The sequence below is a fragment of the Chlorocebus sabaeus genome, chromosome 4 (assembly GCF_047675955.1).
Source record: "Chlorocebus sabaeus isolate Y175 chromosome 4, mChlSab1.0.hap1, whole genome shotgun sequence".
NCBI lineage: Eukaryota > Metazoa > Chordata > Mammalia > Primates > Cercopithecidae > Chlorocebus > Chlorocebus sabaeus.
The window spans coordinates 39,655,706-39,673,470 of record NC_132907.1 but is presented as its reverse complement, the minus strand read 5'-3'; the positions used below and the strand labels follow the sequence as shown (position 1 = coordinate 39,673,470).

Genomic DNA, 17,765 nt, shown 5'->3' with positions numbered 1-17,765 from the left:
GAGTTCCTATAGGTAAGAAAAGGACCAATAACCCGATAGAAAAATGGGCAAAGGATATGAATAAGCTATTTAATGGTCAATATAATTAAGAAAAGATGATTAATGCCACTCCTTATGAGGAGAAATGCAAATTAAAACCACATCCTGATGGCAAAATTTAAGTCTGATAATACTGAGTGTGAGTGAGGATGTGGAACAAGGGGAACTTTCATAAACTGTTGGCAGGAGTGTAAGTGGTACAAGCATGATAAAGAACAATTCTGCAATTTCAAGTAAGGTTGAAAATGTGAATATCTTAAGTTCCAGAAATGTGTCTATAAGGTCCATAGCTTGGAGAAACTCCCCGCCATGTACACAAGGAGACAGAAATAAGGATGTTTAATAAAGCCTTGCACAATAAGTGAAAACAAATTAAATGTTTATCAATGAGAACAGATAAAAAAGTTGTATATTCATATTACTAAATACTACAAACAATTAGAATGAACTTTGTGTATTAATAGAGATGATGAAAGACAGAAAGCAAGTTGCAAAAGCATTTGCGTAGATTAAAAACAAGCCACCTGGCGCCGCGGCTCACACCTGTAATCCCAGCACTTTGGGAGGCTGAGGTGGGCGGATCATGACGTCAGGAGATAGAGACCATCCTGGCCAACATGGTGAAACCTTGTCTCTACTAAAAATACAAAAATTAGCTGGATGTGGTGGTGCACACCTGTGACCTCCGCTACTCGGGAGGCTGAGGCAGGAGAACTGCTTGAACCTGGGAGGTGGAGATTGCAGTGAGCTGAGATCTCACTACTGCACTCCAGCCTGGCGACAGAGTGAGACTCCATCTCAAAAAAACAAAACAAAAAACCCCCAAAAAACAAAACAAAAAACCCCCAAATAGTATATGTTGCTCTTATATTCATGCAGTAAAAGTCCAGAAAGTGCATGGGATTGATAAACACCAAATTAAGAGAAGGAAAATGAGATGGAGAAGGAGTGCATGTGGGGCTTCCACACTATCCATAATATTTTCTTTTTATAGGAATACAGAACTAACTAAGCACAGTGGCTTGTGCCTATATATTTTTTTTTTTTTTTTTTTGAGATGGAGTCTTGCTCTGTTGCCCAGGCTGGAGTGCAGTGGCACAGTCTCAGTCACTGCAACCTCTGCCTCCCAGGTTCAAGAGATTCTCGTGACTCAGGCTCCCAAGTAGCTGGGATCACAGGCATGCACCACCACACCAAGCTAATTTTTGTATTTTTAGTAGAGATGGGGTTTCACCATGTTAGCCAGGCTGGTCTCAAATTCCTGAGTTCAGGTGATCCACCCGCCTCGTCCTCCCAAAGTGCTGTGATTACAGGCATGAGCCACCACACCTGGCTTATGCCTATAATTCAAGCCACTTAGCAAGCTAAGATGAGAGAATCGCTTGAGGCCAGGAGGTAGAAACTAGCCTAGGCAACATACTGACACTCTGTCTCTACCAAAGAAAAAAAAAAGAGATCTAATAAAAATAAGACAAATGAGACACGAAAACTCATTAGTCAGTATACTGGTATTATATTAGCTTTTGCATTTTTTTGTAGTTTGAAATATTTCATAGTTCTTTAAAAACAATAAAGATGCTTGAGGCCAGGCGTGGTGGCTCATGCCTGTAATCCCAGCACTTTGGGAGGCCGAGGTGGGAGGATTACTTGAGGTCAGGAGTTTGAGACCAGCCTGGCCAACATGGTGAAACCCCATCTCTAAAAATACAAAAATTAGTTGAGTATTATCATGGGCGCTTATAATCCCAGCTACTCAGAAGGCCAAAGCAGGAGAATCACTTGAACCTGGGAGGTGGAGGTTGCAGTGATCCAAGTTGTGTCACAGCACTCCAGCTTGGGTGACAGAGCAAGACTCCGTCTCAAAAAAACCCCCCAAAAAACAATAAAAATGCTTGGCAATAAAAATTATAAAGTTAATTTTATTCTTTAAAGTTTAAAATAAAACAATTTATCTCCCTCATTCAAAGGCTCTTAGGGAAATTAGCTGTTGTGATTATGTTAGGACTTATTTTGAAATTTGGTTTTCACATAAATCCAGATTTTAAATATGTTTTATTTAAAGCTGCTAAACATACATTAAACTTTAGGTTTAGTGAAAACTTTAGTAAAACCTTTATATAGAAAAAGGTTTGGTATCTTATGCAATAAACTTCCAGTTCAGTACAGTGGCATGAGCCTGTAACCAGGAGGCTGAGGTGGGGGGATCACTTGAGCCCAGGAGTTTGAGACCAGCCAGGGCAACATAGCAAGGCCCTGTCTCAAAAAAAAAAAAAAAAAATTTCATTAAGTAAAAAAATGAACTTCCTCTATCCAACCTAAAAAAAATTATAAAAAGTATTTGGACTGATTTCTAAGATTCTCTTCAGAATTTAAGTAGCTGATTTGGGTAAATTATAATTCTGTGATATGTAAATATTAATAACATTTATCACATAAATCCCATTATTCTTTGACTTCCTAATCTTACATCCTAATATGTTGAAAATAAGTGGCTGAAATTTGTTTCCCCTAGAGTCTACATATCAAATTCTTTAGTGAAACAAACTTAAAAGATCTGCTGGATTATAGACATATTTTATATTAACTAAAGATTTTGGAGGAATATTATTCATTCAAAGATTAATGTTTGGAAGTAAGCGTACACTATATTTGAGATCACAACCACAGAAAAGCAAACTGAATAAAATATATTTTCCAAAATTATATATGTTACTTCTTATTTTATTTATCCCAAGTCCTAGAATTTAAGGCTAGAACTAACATTACAGTGGTAATTGCATTTGAAAGTACTGTGTTAAAAGCATATGATATAGATACTTACTAAAAATAAACTTTCCAGTATTAAAAAGAAAATTTGACATAAGCACCCAATAAACTATCATTGCTCCAATGAGAGACACCAAGGAGAAAAGGAGACTCGACCACTGCCCAAAGGAGCCGAAATAATGTCTGCAGACATCTGGATATTCCCAGGTAGTAGTATCCAACGAAGCTAGATAAAGTAAGAGAAAGAATAAAACTAAATGTTGAACATATATCCCATATTCATAATCTGTGTTCCCCAAATAAACTCAAAATATTTGGCGAAATATTATGGGTATTCCATCGCTAGACATTAGAATATATTATGAGATAATAAAATTAAAACATTATAGAAAAATAAAAAAAGAAATGTAAATAAAATAGTACAGGTAACCTGAGAAACAGATTACAGTATCATAACATTTTATAATTAATAAAAGCAAGTAATAAACTAAGGTTAGACAAATACATCAGTAAGAGCCAGAAAATATTATGTAATATTGGGCATATTCGAACAACAATATTGGGGAAAGTTTCTTGAGTCACACTTTCTACCACATGCCAATATAAATTTCAGAAAACTGAGTCAAACAGACTGGGCGTGATGGCTCATGTCTATAATTCCAGAACGTTCGCAGGCCGAGGTGGGTAGATCACTTGAGGTCAGGAGTTTGAGATCAGCCTGGTCAACATGGTGAAACCCCATATCTACCAAAAAACACAAAAAAATTAGCTGGGCATAGTGGCACGCCTGTAGTCCCAGCTACTCTGGAGGCTGAGGCGTGAGAATCGTTTGACCTGGGAGGCAGAGGTTGCAATGAGCTGAGATCATGCCACTGTACTCCAGTCTAGATGACGAGCAAGACTCCATCTCAAAAAAAAAAAAAAAAAAAAAAAAACCAAACAAACAAACAAACAAAAAACGAAAGAAAAGAAAGAAATTAAATAACAAAAAAGTTAAAAAACGTAATGTAGAAATAGAACATGAAAAGTTATCCTCACCTAGCAACTGAAGAAACAAATTACAATGAAAAAGACAAAGAGGGCTGGGCATGGTGGCTCAGGTCTGTAATCCCAGCACTTTGAGAGGCTGAGGTGGACAGATTGCTTGAGCCTAGGAGTTGGAGACCAGCCTGAGCAACATGGCAAAATCCCATATTTACAAAAATACAAAAATTAGCTAGGTGTGGTGGCGTGCACCTGTAGTCCCAGCTACTCAGGGGGCTGAGGTGGAAGGATCCCTTGAGACCAGGAGGTTGAGGTTGCAGTGAACCATGATCCGACCACTGCACCAAAAAGAAAGTAATTTAAAAGAATACAGAAAGTATATATAAAATATTTTTAGAAGAGTATTCTTGAGAATAGCAAAAACAAGCAGTGACTTTAACATACGACATAGGGCAATGATTAAACAAATACAATAGAGCTGCCATGTGCAACTGTATACAATCATTAAGAGACACAAATGGTGATTGTAGAAACATAACATGTACTAAAAAATAGGTAATAAAGTAGAAGACAACTAAAATACAATATGATTAACTTTAAAAAGCATGCATGTATTTAGAGATTCCTATCATTTAGGATATAAATTTACATAAGAAAACAAAAAACTAAAACCATTTGCTTTTCCATGATAGGGTTATTATATTAACAATATAAACTTTGTGTTTTACATTTCAATGTTCAAGAAAGAATATAGATAAGTATAACCTATGAAAGAGTATATTAATTGTCATCAAAGGATAATTGTACAGTCTTTTTTCCTCTATGATCCCATGCTTTGAACTACTTTGAAATAATTGTCATGGTTGATGAATACGGAAAAACTGAAGTTCTGCCATCTTTGAAGCAAAATATGGCAGCTAGTACATGGCAGAAAGCAGTGATAAGCCTGAAAAGTTGGGGACATTAGAATATAATTCACATCTAGATAAAGAATGTGAGGACAATATCACTATAAAGAATAACTGTTTTGGCTGGGTGTGGTAGCTCATGCCTGTAATCCCAGCACTTTGGGAGGCCGAGGCAGGTGGATCAACTTGAGGTCAGAAGTTTGAGACCAGCCTGGCCAACATGGCGAAACACCATCTCTACAAAAAATACAAAAATTGCTGGGCACGGTGGCTCACGCCTGTAATCCCAGCACTTTGGGAGGCCGAGGCGGGTAGATCACGAGGTCAGGAGATCGAGACCATGGTGAAACCCCATCTCTACTAAAAATACAAAAAATTAGTCAGGCCCGGTGGCAGGAACCTGTAGTCCCAGCTACTTGGGAGGCTTAGGCAGGAGAATGGCATGAACCTGGGAGGCGTAGCTTGCAGTGAGCCGTAGCTTGTGGATCCTGCCACTGCACTCCTGCCTGGGTGACAGAATGAGACTGCGGTTCAAAAAAAAAAAAGAAAAAGAAAAAAAATACAAAAATTAGCCAGGCATGGTGGTGGGCACCAGTAGTCCCAGCTACTCGGGAGGCTGAGGCATGAGAATTGCTTGAATCTGGGAGGAGGAGGTTGCAGTGAGCTGAGTGACTCTTAGCATTTCTAATAAAATTATCTTTTGACTGATAATATAATTCTAAGTCTTTTCTAGTTTTTATATTTAGGGTTTTTTTTTTTTTTTTTTTTTTTTTTTGCTGCATTTGACAATATCTCCAAAAAAACTGATTAATTTTGAACATTTCTATGTTTTCTTGACTTTAATGAAAACTGCTTTAGCATTTCATAATTTTAGAATGGTGCTGGTACTTGTCTGGGAATAAACAGACTTTGTTATTTTTAAGTAGTGCTTTTCACTTAGAGTTTTAATCAGAAACAGGTGCTGAATTCTATTAAGTACCTTTTTGATAGCTATTGAAGCAATTATCAATTTTCCTTTAATTTGTTAATGTAGTGAATTATGTTGGATTTCTTAATAATGAAACATTCTTGCATTACTGGAATAAACCTTATCTTAGACACAGGGTATTCTTTTGATACGCTGTTGGATTCTATATGATAATGTTTTACAAATAAATTTTATATCTATATATTATTTTCTTTATTTTTGGTCATGTCAGGCTTTGTGTTATGGGTGTGTGGACTTTGTAAACTGAATTAGTGGAAGATTTTTATTTTGTTTTATTTTATTTTATTTTGAGACAGAGTCTCACTCCATCACCCAGGCTGAAGTACAGTGGCACAATCTTGGTTCACTGCAACCTCCACTTCCTGGGTTCAAGCAATTCTTGGGCCTCAGCCTCTCTTCTTTTTAAATGGTGTGGAATAATTTAATAACATGGGAGTTAACAGTTATACAGCCAATAATCCCAGCATTTTGGGAGGCTGAGGTGAGCAGATCACTTGAACCCAGTAGTTCAAGACCAACCTGAGCAAGATGGTGAAACCCTGTCTCTATGAAAAACACAAAAAATTAACCGGGCATGATGGCATGCACCTGTAGTCCCAGCTACCCGGGAGGCTGAGGTGGGAGAATCACCTGTGCCTGGGAGCTCCGGGCAGCAGTGAGCTGTGACAGCACTGCTGCATTCCAGCCTGGGTGACAGAGTGAGACCCTGTCTCAAAAAGAAAAAAAAAGAAAAGAAAGAAAAGAAAAGAAAAGAAAAAAGTTATAGAGAGAACTCTCTGGGGGCTCTGTCCCAATTTTAAATTAGATGCTGAATTAGATAAGATATGAACTTACTGTATATGTTTAAAGAAGTCTTCCAAGTTTAGCCACAATTTGCCTTAGAAACCAGAGGCTAAAATTATCTCCTTTTACCATTTAGAAACCAGAATGAATCTTCTCTCAAGACTTCTTTATTCTTTTTTTTTCTTTTTTCTTTTAAGATGGAGTATTGCTACAGTGCCAAGGCTGGCCTCAAACTCCTGGACTAAAGTGATCTTCCCACCTATGCCTCCTGAGTTGCTGGGACTACAGGCACACACCACCAGGTCTGGCTTCTCAAGACTTTTAAACAAATACTCGCCCAGTGACTAACACTAGATCTGGTTAACATAAAGAAGAAAGCTGCTTAGTAGGCACAGAAAAAAACTGGAGGCAAAGTCTGGTCTGTTGATTCATACTTGCTAAGATTTAAAGAAATAATGCATGTTTGTTTAGGTCCTAGACTACTTTAAAACAACCTAAAAAATATATTTCCCTGATCCAGAATATGTAGATATGAGTAGAGGTAAGGTGTTCACACAACTTCAAATATTCATTACTAGAGAGTTGCTTACATTTTCATATTTAGGAGATTCTAACATTTAGATCTTTTGGTATGAATAGGTAAAAACAAGTCACCATTAACTGACAGGAAGCATAGAATTCTCAATTTAGTTCTAGCAAAGACATTATTTTATAAATATGAGTTTTTAAATGATTCTTATGAAGAAACTAGCACCACAGTGAATGCTCTCTGCAAGTAACTCCCAGCTTCTCTGAATTTCAAAGGCAGCCACTAATATATTATTAACAAATTCAATTTAGCTGAAAGCAATGAATTACAGAAGTAAATCTTTAGGTACAAAGTAGACAGTTGACGCACATGTAGCACATACACACTAGTGACCTGCCTCAAAGGGAAATGCTTATTAATACCCATAACCTATTGTCACTGTGTCAAATTCTTACATATCATAGTCCGTGATTTCACTACTCGGTAGCAGCAATAAAGTGTTAAAAGGCCCATCAGTATGATGACACACATTCCAGTAGTAAATCCAGCCTGTTTAAAAATAAAAGTATAAAACAGCATATATCATCATGTAAGCATAAATTCATATGCAATTATTTTACCCTAAACAATCATGGTAAAAACTTGACAACTCATGAAAAACTAAATATAACCATCTATTTTCTTTCATGAATTTTATGTAGATTCATTAAAACCTCTGTTATAAAACCTGCAATATAAAGAGAAAATCATTTAGGTAAAAAGTGTGCTGAAAAATTAGTATTACCTGTTTTATGCCCCAAGGAATGCTTAGTATAGATGTTCCCATCATGGTATTCCAAATCATAAAACTGAAAACACAGAGTAATAGCAGTAAAAAAAAATGGAGTTTGACTCTTCAAACATTTTAATTGAGACAAAAATAAACAGTAATTTTCATTCATATACAGTTTAAGTCATGCTCCAAAAAGCTATTTCACTCACATGGTTACTAAACTGGTGTTTTTACCGTATCCTTCAGTGTAACTTTGAAGTTTATAAGCAGAGCCCAATGGGCTATACACATAGCACTCTTCTGGACCTGGAACTACATGGTCTGGGGCAATCTGGTAAAAAGGAAACATAGAGAAATGTCAGAACCAGGAAATGCAAAATGGGATATTTTCTACACATCACATCACCTGACTCTAGACACCTTTTTTTTTTTGTTTTTTTGAATGGAGTCTTGCTCTGTCGCCCAGGCTGGAGTGCAGTGATGCAATCTTGGCTCACTGCAAGTGCCGCCTCCCAGGTTCACGCCATTCTCCTGCCTTGGCCTCCCGAGTAGCTGGGACTACAGGCGCCCGCCACCACGCCTGGCTAATTTTTTGTATTTTTTTGTAGAGATGGGGTTTCACAGTGTTAGCCAGGATGGTCTCAATCTCCTGACCTCATGACCCACCCGCCTCAGCCTCCCACAGTGCTGGGATTAGAGGCATGAGCCACCATGTCTGGCCCTCTAGACACATTTTAACTATCATAAACAAGTACTATGCATCCCTGATTAGTGAATTAAAAAGTTCTTTTACAAATATGGAAAATCTAAAAAAGCAAGAGTTTAAAAATCCAAAATAATTTTGGGATTTTCAGAAAACGAGTGTGGATGCAAGTACTATGCATCCCTGATTAGTGAATTAAAAAATTCTTTTTCAAATATAGAAAATCTAACTAAAAAAGCAAGAGTTTAAAAATCCAAAATAATTTGGGATTTTCAGAAAACGAGTGTGGATGTATACACACATTCATTAAGAATGGCTATATCATTGTTAATTTTACATCACTGTTTACATACTTTGACTTGCTAGACTCATCTCAGCGTCAGTTAACAAACGGCATTCAACTTTGGTGCACATGCTGACTCTATTTCCAGGCAAACAATATACATTCAAGTATAAACGTGCTCAGCTGAGATCTCGGGGGTTTGCTTCCAAGAGCAGAGCCTCTAGAAGGTCTCAACTAGACCCAGAGATACCGGATTACCTCTACTTCTCCAAGGGCTTAAGTAATTCCATTATGCAACTAAGACTTTACCACAACTACTAATGTCAAGGCCTAAGGGGAAAAAGCCAAAAAAAATTGAGAAAAAAATTACCCTACCCAGAACATTTTGGAAATCCCTATTTTGGCCATGCAAGAGGAAATCTTAATATTTATTTCACATAGCTATTGTTTAGGCTTAAATGAGATAGCTACATTCCAGTGATGCCCAATCACTGGTCCTTATTAAATGTTAATGAATGTTGGTTCTCTTCTTTTTATTAATAATACTAATTTTAAAATCCTATTTTCTCCCAGAATGTTCTCATTTTCAGTTAAACTTGCAAGTTTCTGAATATCCCATATGTGGTAGTTTTTATAAACTACCAAATTATTTACATATTTTTTATCCTAAAATAGTAATAGAGATTTTTAGAAGATCAACGGTCAACAAACTCTGGCTCATAGGCCAAATCTGGCTTCAACCTGATTATTATATAGCCTCTTTCCTGAGAATGGTTTTTATAATTTTATAAATTTTTAATGTATAATTCTGATGATCATAAAATGAAGAATATCATGTGACAGTATGTGACCTCAAAGTCTAAGACATTTAGTATCTGGCCCTTTGACTCCTGGTTTTGATCAATAAAAGAATAATGCTAAATAAGAAACTACTATATTTATGTATGTACATATTTCAGTTTCCCTTTTTTTTTTTTTTTTTAGAGATGGAGTCACATGGCTGGGCACAGAGGCTCACGCCTGTAATCCCAGCACTTTGGGAGGCCGAGGTGGGTGGGTCACAAGGTCAGGAGTTCAATACCAGCCTGGCCAACATGGTGAAACCCGTCTCTACTCAAAAGACAAAAATTAGCCAGGCGTGGTGGCACACACCTGTAATCCCAGCTACTCGGGAGGCTGAGGCAGGAGAATGGCTTGAACCCAGGAGGCAGAGGTTGTGGTGAGCCAAGATCGCACCACTGCACTCCAGCCTGGGTGATAGAGCGACACACCATCTAAAAAAAAAAAAAAAAAAGAGAGAGATGGGTCACACTCTCTCGCTCAGGAGAATGCAGTGGCACAATCACAGCTCACTGCATCCTCAAGGGATCCATCCTGGGCTCAAGGGATCCTCCTGTCTTAGCCTTCCAAGTAGCTGGAACTATAGGTGCGAGCCATCACACTTGGCTAATTAAAAAAATTTTTTTTTGTAGAGACAGGGTTTCACCATCTTCTCCAGGCTGGTGTTGAACTCCTGGGCCCAAGTGATTCTCTTGCCTTGGCCTCCCAAAATGCTGAGATTACAGGCGTGAGTTACTGTGCTCGGCCAGTTTCCCATTCTTGTAGAAAATTTCTAAAAAACTATTTCCCTTGTAGCTTCAAAGTTAAAAATTGGCCACACTAAGCAGAACCTGTTATTATTTGCTATTAGTCAATGGCCTAACCTGCCATTTCAAAAGTAATTTATCCTCCTCAGAGATTTGGGGCATGAGGATCAGGGGAATTTTCCAAAAAAATCTCCAGGTTGTTGTCAACACAGAAAGATTGTTTCAAATTTAGATAACAATTAACTGGCCTGAGATGTAGGAAGTGTATTAATTACTGTCTTTGACTTTGCATGATGCTGTCCTTGAAATACAGTCAGAAAAAAGTTCAATCACTGGGAGGTGCCCTGGCTTATACTGTTCACTGTTCATTTCAACTGAATTTTAGACTATTAGTAATGTTTTGTCTCTTACCAGTGCCTTGTCTGCAGGAGTGGTGAGCCGGCTGTAGTAATGAATTCTCTTGTTCATGGCGGAGGCATGGTCACTAACCCTCTGAATGACATGATTCACATTCACGATGTTTGTGGGCTCTATATAGAAAGGCCTACAGAAGGGAATATACACTTGACAAAAAGTGTTCAGCCAAAAATTCTGGAAGTCAGCCTTTGAAGAAAGTAACTTCTTCTCCTACATTAGTAATGGGATGCACAAAGGCAAGGCATTGACTTCTCACTTTTGGTGCAAAAAGAAAATGTCACAAAAGAAGTATTATCCTATCCACAGAATAAAGCTTTTGTCTCATAACACTTTTACTTTAAGCACACTTTTTTAATCTTCAGGAATTTAGCATCAGAGAAGACAAAACAGAAAGAACTTAAAACAGTTATTAAAAAGAAATATAGCAGCTATCAGTTTCCAACAATGAAACTTAAGACAGCTTTGAATAGTCTCTCAAAAAAGCTTTTGGCACTAAATCAGAGAAATTATGGACTAAAATGTCCCTCTCCTGAAGAGTCTCTACTCCTTCCTTATGGGCCAAAGCTATTTCCTATGATAAACAGCATTCTTATTCCTTGGTTCATGTATTAAGGATTAGTGACCTCAACTATCAGATCCCTTATGAGACTTATCCAAATCAGTATAAAATGGAACATCAGGACAATGAAGATATTTTGCCTCATTCTACTTTTTGTGGATTTTAGTAACATACCCTCTTATTTATATATATGCTTCCTTTCCACGACTGCATCCTAATCAACTGCAGATTTTGGTGTTCAATCATCCTTTTCAGTCACCAACCTCTTTGGTTTCTTTCTGAAACTCCCTCAATTTCTTCTGAAGTTTCCAGTAATATACTATCCAAAATGAAAAGACCAGGCAGAGTTTTATGAAAAGACTGTATCTTTTCATAAAAGATTCTTAGACTGCTGATTCTTAGACTCCTTGAAGTCATAAGTGACACTGTGCCCCAAATTGTACATAATTTGCCATTTCAGGCACAGATCCAAATAAAGAAGAAAAAAAATCCAGATTTATCATTGGTTCCACATAACTACTTTATACTTACAGTTCTGAAAGAAACTTAAAATGTAGTAATATATGGTAATCATTTCTGGAGATACTGTTAACCTAATTTTTTTTTTTTTTTTGAGACAGAGTCTCACTCTGTCGCCCAGGCTGGAGTGCAGTGGCACGATCTCGGCTCACTGCAACCTCCACCTCCTGGGTTCAAGCAATTTTCTGGCTTCAGCCTCCAGAGTAGCTGGGACTACTCTGGTAGTACTCAGGTTTCAGACCAGCTAGGCAGCTCCTCCGTTCTGTCCAGAAGCTACTGAATTATAGGTCTTTGTTTGTTTGTTTTGATAATGTTGTACAAATACATTTACTTAGGTGTGCACCACCATGCCTGACTAATTTTTGTATTTTTGGTAGAGATAGTATTTCACCATGTTGGCCAGGCTGGTCTCCAATTCCTGACCTCAGGTGATCTGCCTGCCTTCGCCTCCCAAAGTGTTGGGATTACAGGCATGAGCCACCACACCCAGCCATTAATCTAATGTTGTGGGAAGTACTTGAAAAACCAAGTGACAACATTTAATTTCTGCTATTTTTCTTATTAATTCTGTGATATTTGAGAAACGGTAGCAGAGGTGTTAAACTTAGTTTTATCTCTCTAGTTAGCATACAGAATCTTTGAATCTTTTATTATTTGTTCTTTACCACAACACCTAAATATGCTGGGTACTATATAGGTCAATTCAATGAATATGTAAATAGAGCACTTATAGAGCAAATATGTGAATATAGGGATCAATATGACGTATCATATATACTAGTGCTGTGGTTTGAATATGTCCCCCAAAGTTTGTGTGTTGGAAGAAAATCCCTAATGCAACAGTTCCAACAGTGGAACCTTTAAGCGGTGATTAGGTCATGCGGGCTCTGAGTTCACAAACAGATTAATGACATTATCTTGGGAGCAGGTTAGTATCATAGGAGTGGGTTCCTGGTAAAAGAATGAGTTCAGTTCCCTTCCTTCCCCCTACTCTCTCTCTTTGGCCCTTCCACAATGTGGTGATAAGCACGAAGTCCCTCCCTACATGTGGGCCCTTTGACCTTGGACTTCCCAGTCTCCAGAACTATAAGAAATAAATCTCTGTTCTTTTAAAATTACCCAGTCTCAGGTATTCTGTTACAGCAGTATAAAATGAACTAAGACACTAAGCATATTATTGTTAAGTGAATTAAGTGGTGTCAATATATTTCAAAGGGATATAATAAAAATGAATGGGTCAGAAGCTGAAAACGCAATCCCTACTTGTCAATTTGGTAGTCTGCTGTAACTACCAATTACCCCAAAGCATTATGATGTCCAATATAATTTGTATCTCTACTACAACACTCAGTGGTACTAAAAAGCAACATAAAAATATTTATATCTGGCAGATGGCTTAATTATACCTGGGGTCACACTCTATAGTGCATTCTTTTTGCTTTGCAAGAATGATGCCCTACAAAATTCAAGAAAGAATGATAGCTTTAATACCAACATAATGCAAAGACTGAAGCTAGTCATGGATTACCAAAAGAGACTGATAAGTATCATACTGATAGAAAGAGATGTAGGTGTTCTATTGCTAGCCTTTTACTTTAAAAATTCAGTGGTATTACTTCCAACCACTAAGTTGGTTTGAGGCCTGCTTGCTGAAAAGCAGTCAGGAAGTGCTAAATATCTTGGCTCCTGGTTTCTCACAGAAGTGTTAACTGCACCAGTTTAGTTGGCTTGACTACTCTGAGGGCAGAATGACTCTGAAAGTTTTTCTTTTCCAACAGTTTTCATCGAGATGCTGAGTGCCTATTCAAACAAATATTCTGGAATCTTTTCAAAACAGTCTCTTCAAAAAATATACAACTCAGCATATTTAACTGAATTATTAGAAACATATGCTTAAAGCTTCATTTGAGAAGAAAAAATATAAACTATATTTTTAAATTGAACTTTAGTTGGATCTGAAAACACTTTTAAAATTAAACAATACTATACAGAGAATATTCAGAATAAGACTTTTGAAACTTGGGCTTTCTTTTTTTGATCATAGTTCACATGACTGCTCCCTATCAATATTACTTCTCATTTGAAATGTAGTTCAGCTGTGCCACACTGAAAATAAAGAAGTCATATTTATCTTACCTTATACATATTTATGGTCATGCCACAGAAAAAATGCTTTCAATATTAAGCAAAATTTACAAAATATTTTAAAATGTGAGTCAAACCTCATATTTTCATTTAATACACATATAAACAGAGAAACCTTATTTCTACCTAATACCTTTTCTAGATTCCACTCCTTAAATTCCTTAAAAATTTTTGGCTTCTACATCTGTCTCCACCCTCCTACTGACCAGTTATGCTTCTCTGAAATTTAACAACAATGTCATCACTCTTAAGAAGGTCTGTACCCCAAATGAAGTACAAAACCAGGTGCAACTGAATTCAGTATTTACGGATATACAGACAACAAAACTATTATAAACCATAGGGAAATTATTATACAAAGTCAAGATAGTGGCCATCCCTAGGGAGGATGGGGGATGTGTTTGGTGAAGGACACATGGAGAACTTCGTTTTGACCTTATGTTGCTTGGATGGGTGTTGGCTTTATTATTCTTTCTTTCTTTCTTTCTTTTTTGAGACAGCGTTTTACTCTATCGCCTAGGCCAGAGTTCTAGGCCATGGTTTACTGTAGCCTCAACCATCTGGGCTCAAGCAAGTTTCCTGCCTCAGCCTCAGCCTCCCAAGTAGCTGGGACTACAGGCGCACACCACCATGCCTGGCTAATTTAAAAAATTTAAAAAATAGAGGCAGGGTCTTGCCATATTGCCCAGGCTGGTCTCAAACTTCTAGCACAAGCAATCCTGAGTCACTGTACCTGGCCTATAAATACTTCTTAAATTGTACATAGATGAGGCACTTCTTTGTACATGTGATATATCAAAAATAAACTTTTAAAAATAGATTTTAAGTGGACACATCCTTTCAAAATTTAGTAGAGAGGTTGAGAGAGATTCAAAAATCTTTTGTATCATACAGAAATTTATCGGTTATGTTGTGGCAAACTTAAACAAGCTACCTATTTTTCTTCTACAAGAAACAACTACTCCAAATTTGATGACTTTTTCTATGATGACACATAGTTGTCAATAGTATGCTACATAGGTACACAGCAGATATTAAAAACAACCCCCTCCCACATACTTAATTTATCTCCCTTCAAGATAAAGATAGTATTTTAATTACCTGAGAAAGTAGTTGCTTTAAAAAAAAAAACATGTTATACAAAGAACATTCTTTGTATAATAATAAATGTTTAGAAATGTTTCCATTGTTAGGTGGTTTTATTGCTGAACATGTCTGTCACCAATAAAAACTCCTATCTGCAATTTCATACACATGGATTCAAAATTTTCTAAGATTTAAAAACTTCCAAATGAAGAATTTAAATGGTCTTTGAACCTGTCATTAAACATGGCAGAAAAATCAAAGTAATAATTATAATTCTAAAGCAAATTGCACTACCAGTATCTTGGTATTTACTCCATGTATTAATACATGCAAGTATTAATACTAATATTTTAATTGAAAAGTGTGCAGAAGTATAACAATGTTTAGAAATCAGTGAAATTAAATACTCAACATATTTCAAATGTGGAAATTTACAAACATTATAAAGTATCAAATAAAACAATATATAAAAACATAAACATTAAAAAATAAAAACATAAACATTAAACAGGATTCTAACATAAAGTATTCAATATGACTGTATGCAATGCTTCTTTACCCTTTGTAAACTTCCACCCAGTGTGCCTTTCAAAATGACACCTCTCAAGTAATCATTCCAGAAAGACTTCAGGACCTTCCTAAAGTGTTTAGTACTCTTCCAATGGAGATTTCAGACCAGCTAGGCAGCTCCTCCACTCTGTCCAGAAGCTACTGAATTATAGGTCTTTGTTTGTTTGTTTGTTTTGAGATAGGGTCTCATTGCGTCACCCAGGCTGGAGTACAGGGGTGCGCTGATAGCTTGCAGCAGCAATAGGAGGCTCAAGTGATCCTCTTGCCTCAGCCTCCCAAGAAGCTAGGACTACAGGTGTGTACCACCGTGCTCAGCTAATTAAAAAAAAAAAAAATTAAATAAATAAATATATATATATTTTTGGTAGAGATTGGGCTCTTCTTATGTTGCCCAGGCTGGTCTCAACTGATCCTACTGCCTCTGCCTCCCGAAATGCTGGAATTACAGGTGTGAGTCAACATGCCTGGCCAAGAATTGTTCCATCTGTCAACTCTTCTCCTTCCCCCAACAGAGAGACTTGCTACCTTCTGAGGGATCACTCTAAATCAATACTTTTTTTTTCTTGTGTGTGTGTGTCTGTGTGTGTATTGTGTTGGGAGGGAGGGTAGTGGCTGGAACAACTGAGTGGTAAAGTAGAGCTAGAAGGGTGTCAGAAACGAAGGGGAAGGCAGAAAAGTAGAAAAGAAGAGCTTAGGGGACAGGCTAGAGAGAAAAACTCAGACTAGACAGAAAACCACAAAAGGTGAACGAGGTTACTGGTTTTTTTCTTTTTTAGACAGAATCTTGCTCTGTCTTGCCCAGGATGGAGAGCAGTGGCACAATCTCGGCTCACTGCAGCCTCCACCTCCCGGGTTTAAGCAATTCTCCTGCCTCAGCCTCCCGAGTAGCTGGGACTACAGGCGCCCGCCACCTCGCTCGGCTAGTTTTTTGTATTTTTTAGTAGATACGGGGTTTCACCGTGTTAGCCAAGATGATCTCGATCTCCTGACCTCGTGATCCGCCCGTCTCGGCCTCCCAAAGTGCTGAGATTACAGGTTTGAGCCACCGCGCCCAGCCAAAATTTTTTTTTTTTTTTTTTTTTTTTTTGAGATGGAGTCTCGCTCAGTCACCCAGGCTGGAGTGCAGTGGTGCGATCTTGGCTCACTGCAAGCTCCGCCTCCCGGGTTCCCGCTATTCTCCTGCCTCAGTCTCTTGCGTAGCTGGGACTACAGGTGCCCGCCACTGCGCCCGGCTAATTTTTTGTATTTTTTAGTAGAGATGGGGTTTCACTGTGTTAGCCAGGATGGTTTCGATCTCCTGACCTCATGATCTACCCGTCTCAGTCTCCCGAAGTGCTGGGATTACAGGCGTGAGCCACCGCGCCCGGCCTGCAATTTATGTTCTTAAATTTTGGTTTTAAAAAACTCCAATAATTTTAAAAAATTCTACTGTGCTAAGAATCTCTTATTTTTATGTCTACAAAATGATCAGTAAAAGAAATGCAAGTTTTGAGTTTTTTTTTTTTTTTTTTTTTTTTAAATAGCAGCAACACTGGAATGAGGCTTAAAGAATTATATAAACAACAGAAACATTTTAACCAAGTTAAGATGCTTCCATTTTTCTCTAGGTTGATGTAAACAATAACACCACCACCACCACCACAACCACTCCATTCCATCTTCTATCTAGAAAGAGCAGTTCCAAATGGGAAATGGTGAGTGACATTTCACAAAGGAAAATTAGGAATGTGGAAAAAATTCCCAAGTGAGAAAGTTTTCCAAGTAGCTTCTCCTTTTATCCACGTTACTAGGATGTGAAAATAACTCACAAATTGTCTCAATCTACTTAAGTGCAATAAGTTAAGAGTATTATTAACTTAATATTTTGAAATAAAGAGCATGTCTTAATTATAAATAAAGAGTAACTGCAATGCCATGCCAGTTATTACTCTCCTTATACAAACCCACCAGAACAATTTCTGGAAAATTAGTAAAATTTTTAGTTTCATAACCCAATTCCCCACGGGAGAAATAAAAGTGGGGAATAAGAAATGCTAGGTTAGCATTTTAACTAAAATTTCCTATCCTTAAAAATTAGAAAGACAATGAAAGAAGGCAAAGGTTTCACTATATATATAGAGAGAGAGAG

At 37.3% G+C, this 17,765-nt stretch overlaps 1 protein-coding gene across 4 annotated transcripts in view; it reads right to left on the bottom strand.

Annotated features, from left to right (window-relative positions):
* The window catches only part of SLC38A9 (solute carrier family 38 member 9), an 85,692-nt gene that overhangs the window by 38,178 nt on the left and 29,749 nt on the right, over window positions 1-17,765 (bottom strand). For 2 of the 4 annotated variants that reach the window (XM_007972688.3, XM_073014761.1), the window contains exons 4-8: window positions 10,753-10,885; window positions 7,979-8,100; window positions 7,782-7,845; window positions 7,453-7,546; window positions 2,861-3,031 (exon numbers count right to left, since the gene is read on the bottom strand). In XM_007972688.3, coding sequence (XP_007970879.1) covers window positions 2,861-3,031; window positions 7,453-7,546; window positions 7,782-7,845; window positions 7,979-8,100; window positions 10,753-10,885 — 584 coding nt within the window. The remainder of the gene's footprint in view (window positions 1-2,860; window positions 3,032-7,452; window positions 7,547-7,781; window positions 7,846-7,978; window positions 8,101-10,752; window positions 10,886-17,765) is intronic. The other 2 variants (XM_007972701.3, XM_007972731.3) reach the window with 2 other exon arrangements.